General features: G+C 39.1%; 1 protein-coding gene across 1 annotated transcript; it reads right to left on the bottom strand.

Moving 5' to 3' along the window:
* Positions 1 to 2,651: 2,651 nt before the first annotated feature.
* On the bottom strand, positions 2,652 to 4,722 carry LOC108679679 (hemocyanin-like). The gene is made up of 2 exons (XM_018168375.1): positions 4,703 to 4,722; positions 2,652 to 3,672 (listed from the first exon to the last, which is right to left on the bottom strand). Exons 1-2 carry the CDS (start codon positions 4,720 to 4,722, stop codon positions 2,652 to 2,654), a joined length of 1,041 nt encoding a protein of 346 aa, XP_018023864.1.
* Between the last annotated feature and the right edge of the window lie 1,330 nt (positions 4,723 to 6,052).

The following is a 6,052-nucleotide window of genomic DNA, read 5'->3' on the forward strand; positions in this document are numbered from 1 at the left end:
GTGATCAAATATTCTCAATTTTTCTTTAACCAAATAAATTAGTTAATGAAAATGATCAATAGATTCATGCCTTCAGATATTTGATTACGAGGTGAGAAACCTAGTTGAGATGATTCTTTTCTAAGAAGTTGTTGCTGAAAAAGGAAAGAAAAAAAACCAACGAAAGAAGAAGAAATAACAACCGAGAAAAAATATATTTTATTATGTGAGAAGTAGCTTTCGCTGGCGGGATACCATCAAACACTTCTCAGGTTTACGATTTATGATCAAAAACAAAATGACGATGAGTCTCAAAAATTCACATGAAGTCCGGTGCGAAGAAGTCTGATTAACTAATTCACTTTTATATTTTTGTGCAGGGTGAACAACTGAATCTTTCTGTTTTGTATTTGGCGCCAAGCAGCCAGATGTTGTAGGAAAGTATTTTATATGAAAGACACGGGCACGAAGTTTCGTGACATGCATGCCTAGTCAGTTGCCAGTACGCATTGGTCTAGTGTGCAGCGTGCGTTTACTGTCGAGGCGTACTTTTCTAACGGCCGTTACATATCGCGACTCAACGAGCATTCCGTACTCGATCAGTTCCGTATTCATCTTTCAGGTCGGCCCCCGATTTGGCTACGCAGGCTTTTTCTTATGGGATTATCTTGAATTAGACACCGTTATCATTGTTTACAATGACTTTCCATGCACCGCAACTCATTTGAAGAACAACATACGCCAAGCCATCGCCCACATGCCCGTCAATATGCTTCAGCGAGTTGAACGGAACTTCAAAAATCGATTAACTGAATGCATTAACAATGGGTGCCGTCATTTGTCTGATGTCATCTTTAAACTAAATGATGCAAAAAATTCAGGTAATGTATTTTTCAATAAAATTAATATTGTAATGATATTTTTGTCAGTTTTTTTTTTCATGAAGGAAGTTTCCGTCAATTACCCTGTACTATCCTGTCTTTGCCGTAAATGGTAAAAGTCGCTCGTCAAACGGTTCGACCATGTTGATGTAGTGATGATTGTTTGTTTGTATTGAAATAAGGTCACAAAAATTAATTATGTGATTATAGTAGCAGGTTATAATTTGAATTATTTGCCGATGTTTGGCAGTGCATGAGGCATGAGTGCCTGGTTCTTTCAGTTTTGTTATACGGATGTGAGACCTGGAAACTAACCAAGGGAGAAGAGAGGAAACTAGATATCTTTCAGACCAAATGCTTACGGAAGATTTGCAAGATTCAATGGCAGCAACACATCTCAAACAAGTCGGTTCTTGATATGACAGAAGTGGAGAAAATCAGTGATGTGGTGAGGAGACGATGGTGGAACTGGGTGGGACATGTGTTGAGGAGGGACAGAGCAAGCGACTGTGCTGTGGCCCTCGGGTGGGCACCTGAAGGAAGGAGGAAGAGAGGACGCCCAAAAACAACTTGGAGGCGAATGGTGGAAGAGGAGAGAAACCGAGCAGGCTGGAACTCGTGGAACATAGCACGGCAGGCAGCTGCAAACCGGACCCAGTGGAGGAGTGACGTCCAAGCCTTGTGCGCCTTATGGCGCGGAGAGAACTGAACTGAACTGCATGAGTACTCAGTCACTTTCTACGATCTTAAAAATTGGGATTTAATACATAATTGAACATCTTTACAAATTTTTATATCCGTTGCAAAACTTTTTAATGTTATATTTTGCTCGTAAGATTTAGAGAATCACCCTAGAGTCAATTTACTGAATTGAGAGTTAAAATTCGCAATTGTACGAGATATTGAATTTCATAAGTTACAATAATTATAAGTACGTGGGCGTCCAAAATTCAAAGTTGTCATTCGAAAATGAGAAGCTAAAATGCAAAGATCCATTATCAAGTTATCTTGGTCCTTCTGGAATTGAAGTTCAGTACTCAATATGAGGATTTAGGAAAAATGACATTTATATATTTAGACCTTATCCTGTACTTATCATTCTTATAACCGGAAGCATTTCGAATGTTTTAATTTATTAACTGTTGCGGCCAGGACTGCAGTAGTTTCATGTTGAAGTTCGAATGATTTTCATGTAAAATTTGTGAGGGTGAAATGAATTTTTAATTAACCGGAACAAGTTTGCCAGTTCCATTTTTTAATGTATTTTTATAGAATACAAAGTAAATTAATTAAATTTCGTACTGTATAAAAGAACAATTGTCGAATCATTTTCGTGCATATTTAAATCCCATACATGGTTTAAATCCTCCAAATAGCATACATGATTGCTAGGAATATCCAGTCTTTTATAGCATATTTTTCCTGTTATTAGAACTGTAATAAAAATACCGATAATTAATGGAAGCTAATTTTGGTGCATTGCATGCTACAGACAAAATTTAAGCGCCAACATCACTCAGTGCTCGTATCTCGAGCGCTTTACCATCAATAATGGATATTTGAGAGCGATGCAGCGCTTGAGTGTTGATGACACTCTTTTTCTAAATAGCGTATCGTTTAGTGGAGTGGTCCAACGGGGAGAACCAACTACGCCTGATCTTCTACTTGTACGTGACTGAGTCAACGTCCATTACTCATATATAATTTCTTATATCTTGTTTAAACTGTTATTTCGATGATGCTTAATGTGCGATAATGTTTGAAATAAACGCGCCTATTCACTGCTGTCTCTTATACACATCTAGATGTGTATAAGAGACAGCCGTAGTACTGGGCGTTGGGGCTGTAGAGAGATGATTCAATAATATCACCGAGATGGTCGATGCCCTCAGAGTTCCTGATGTCGATCTTGGTTCCGTCGGCAGCGGTGATGTACCCCTGTGCAATGGCATCGCGGATGCGAGTCTCGTGGATGATCATGTCACGGACGCGGACGATACCGTCGACATCTTCGAATCTTGCGTTGTCAGGACGAGTCGGGAACTCACCGCCGTACCTGTACGTCGTATGGGGCGCAAAACCCTCCTTGATGGGTTTATCCCAGTAAAGTTCGTCAACAACATCAAGGTTGTTGGACAGACGCTCGGCATCAAATCGTACGGTAAGTTGGTGATGGGCCCAGAAGAAGAGTTCACCCTTGCGATCCAGATGATAACCGTAAGCATCGTTCCACCAGAAAGGGAAGTCCAAATGCCAGGTGACGTGGTGAACGTTCATGCCAATATCCTCACCAAAGTAGGCAACGCGCTGTTCGGGATTCTTTTGACTTCCAGTAAATTCCATGCGGAACTTACCTGGTGTTTGAGTCATCTTGGCAGTGTAGGCTTTTTGGATCACTTCAGAGTTGGTGAACATATGTGGGGTGACTTCGTAAAGAGGAGGCAAGACAATGCCCTCTCCAAGACTGGAATGAATCACTGCAGCGTACAGAGCGTAAACGAATTCTCCCTCATTGACACGTTCGCGAAAGTAGGCAGCATTGTTGACCGCGGTCTCCCAGGTCTTGCTGTTCATTAGAACATCGAAGAGCATAAGGGCTTCCTCTCGCTGACGGGTGTTGAAGAGCGAAAACCAGTGATGCTTCTCGAGCAGGCGGTGATCTTCCAGTTCCTTCAGGAGCCGTTTGGCTGCCACGCCATCATCCTTGTAAAGCGAGGTGTCAGCATCGGGATGGAAGTTGGCAGCAGCGGCTTCCAGCTCATCGAATCGAAGTGGCTCCGTAGATCTGTACAGCAAATAGCACGGCAGGCAGCTGCAAACCGGACCCAGTGGAGGAGTGACGTCCAAGCCTTGTGCGCCTTATGGCGCGGAGAGAACTGAACTGAACTGCATGAGTACTCAGTCACTTTCTACGATCTTAAAAATTGGGATTTAATACATAATTGAACATCTTTACAAATTTTTATATCCGTTGCAAAACTTTTTAATGTTATATTTTGCTCGTAAGATTTAGAGAATCACCCTAGAGTCAATTTACTGAATTGAGAGTTAAAATTCGCAATTGTACGAGATATTGAATTTCATAAGTTACAATAATTATAAGTACGTGGGCGTCCAAAATTCAAAGTTGTCATTCGAAAATGAGAAGCTAAAATGCAAAGATCCATTATCAAGTTATCTTGGTCCTTCTGGAATTGAAGTTCAGTACTCAATATGAGGATTTAGGAAAAATGACATTTATATATTTAGACCTTATCCTGTACTTATCATTCTTATAACCGGAAGCATTTCGAATGTTTTAATTTATTAACTGTTGCGGCCAGGACTGCAGTAGTTTCATGTTGAAGTTCGAATGATTTTCATGTAAAATTTGTGAGGGTGAAATGAATTTTTAATTAACCGGAACAAGTTTGCCAGTTCCATTTTTTAATGTATTTTTATAGAATACAAAGTAAATTAATTAAATTTCGTACTGTATAAAAGAACAATTGTCGAATCATTTTCGTGCATATTTAAATCCCATACATGGTTTAAATCCTCCAAATAGCATACATGATTGCTAGGAATATCCAGTCTTTTATAGCATATTTTTCCTGTTATTAGAACTGTAATAAAAATACCGATAATTAATGGAAGCTAATTTTGGTGCATTGCATGCTACAGACAAAATTTAAGCGCCAACATCACTCAGTGCTCGTATCTCGAGCGCTTTACCATCAATAATGGATATTTGAGAGCGATGCAGCGCTTGAGTGTTGATGACACTCTTTTTCTAAATAGCGTATCGTTTAGTGGAGTGGTCCAACGGGGAGAACCAACTACGCCTGATCTTCTACTTGTACGTGACTGAGTCAACGTCCATTACTCATATATAATTTCTTATATCTTGTTTAAACTGTTATTTCGATGATGCTTAATGTGCGATAATGTTTGAAATAAACGCGCCTATTCACTGCATGTAACAATAAAAATCAAATATACATGGCAAATTAATAATTGAATGTACGTAGCTATGCCATGCTTGAACTGAGATGTGAAGGTCCTTACAAAATCTTTACAAACTGTTCTGAGCTCAAATTGACGGCTCAAAGTTCACAGTAATCTATGCACTAATCACATGTATTGGTGCTGGGACAATGAAGAGAGTTCCGACTTCTTCTATTGTTAGGGGACGTAGTGTAATAGTGTTTTATTACAGTTAGGTATCTGGATTTCTTTGGTTTTAAGTCACCTCAGACATGACCTCGTTCAGATATGCTCTGCACTTATTCATTGCTGTGTGGTCCACCACGGAGGTAAGAGTTACTTTATATTTAGTCTGTTGATTTTTGTGATAATTTTCGTGTTCAGTTCAGTGGTGGCATTTAGAGGTGTTAATGATTATTATTTTAGCATTTTAATATTTATTTATCTGGTTTGCATTGTATTCTGCCTTGGTTGTTGCTAGTTCTAAATTCTTGTTTGTTTATTTATTTCAGAAAGGCTCCAAATCTTGAGGCCAAAAGTAAGAACTAGAGCAAAGAGAAAACACGGTTATGCTCTTGTCTTTGTTTATATTTGTCGTTTGTTTATTATAGTTTTCATTTAACATTTTTATTCATCATTTTATTGGCACTATACCCACGATACTATATAGGACCGAGAGGAACTTCCATCAACAGATAAAGCCCTTGTATAATTATGCCCTTGTGATAAAGCCTTGTGTATAATTATCCCAGTTAGGTTTCAGACTATTGGAAAATCAAGACGCGAAAACACAAAAAATGTGCCCAGCTCGTAATGATGAAAATAGTTATTGTGAGTATCAGCCACAACCGATTGTCATAATTGTTCTTGGGTTATAACCACTTAAAGCAGATTTGTACAAGCCATGAACATGCAAATAATATATGGTTTATACATGAAAACCTTTTGGAGAGTAGCCAACGTCCTGCTTAAGCTTCTAATAGAAAGATAGTGTTAACTTGACGCATAGAATAGAATAGAATAGAAGTGTCGGCGTTGAAGACATAGGCCCATGGCCTGTTGCCGATTCTTGAACTTTTCGTGAAGTGATTCACAAAAAATCCGGCCTTTGGAACCCGATCTTTCCATAACTGACGATTGATTGAGATAGCTGCTGGACTTATTGCCTGCTCCGTAATTTGCTAGGCATTTTAAGACTGAACATATGCTCCTGCATAGCTTCGTCT

The sequence above is a fragment of the Hyalella azteca genome, unplaced genomic scaffold (genome assembly GCF_000764305.2).
Source record: "Hyalella azteca isolate HAZT.00-mixed unplaced genomic scaffold, Hazt_2.0.2 contig15111, whole genome shotgun sequence".
NCBI classification, from domain to species: Eukaryota; Metazoa; Arthropoda; class Malacostraca; order Amphipoda; family Hyalellidae; genus Hyalella; species Hyalella azteca.

What these genes read in the sequence shown, in the direction of transcription:
- LOC108679679 (XM_018168375.1), bottom strand. Translation starts at nt 4,722, where the DNA reads ATGGACGTTGACTCAGTCAC. An exon ending in ATGGACGTTGACTCAGTCAC is followed by an intron (nt 3,673 to 4,702) that starts GTACAAGTAGAA and finishes TCCGGTTTGCAG; the next exon opens with CTGCCTGCCGTGCTATTTGC.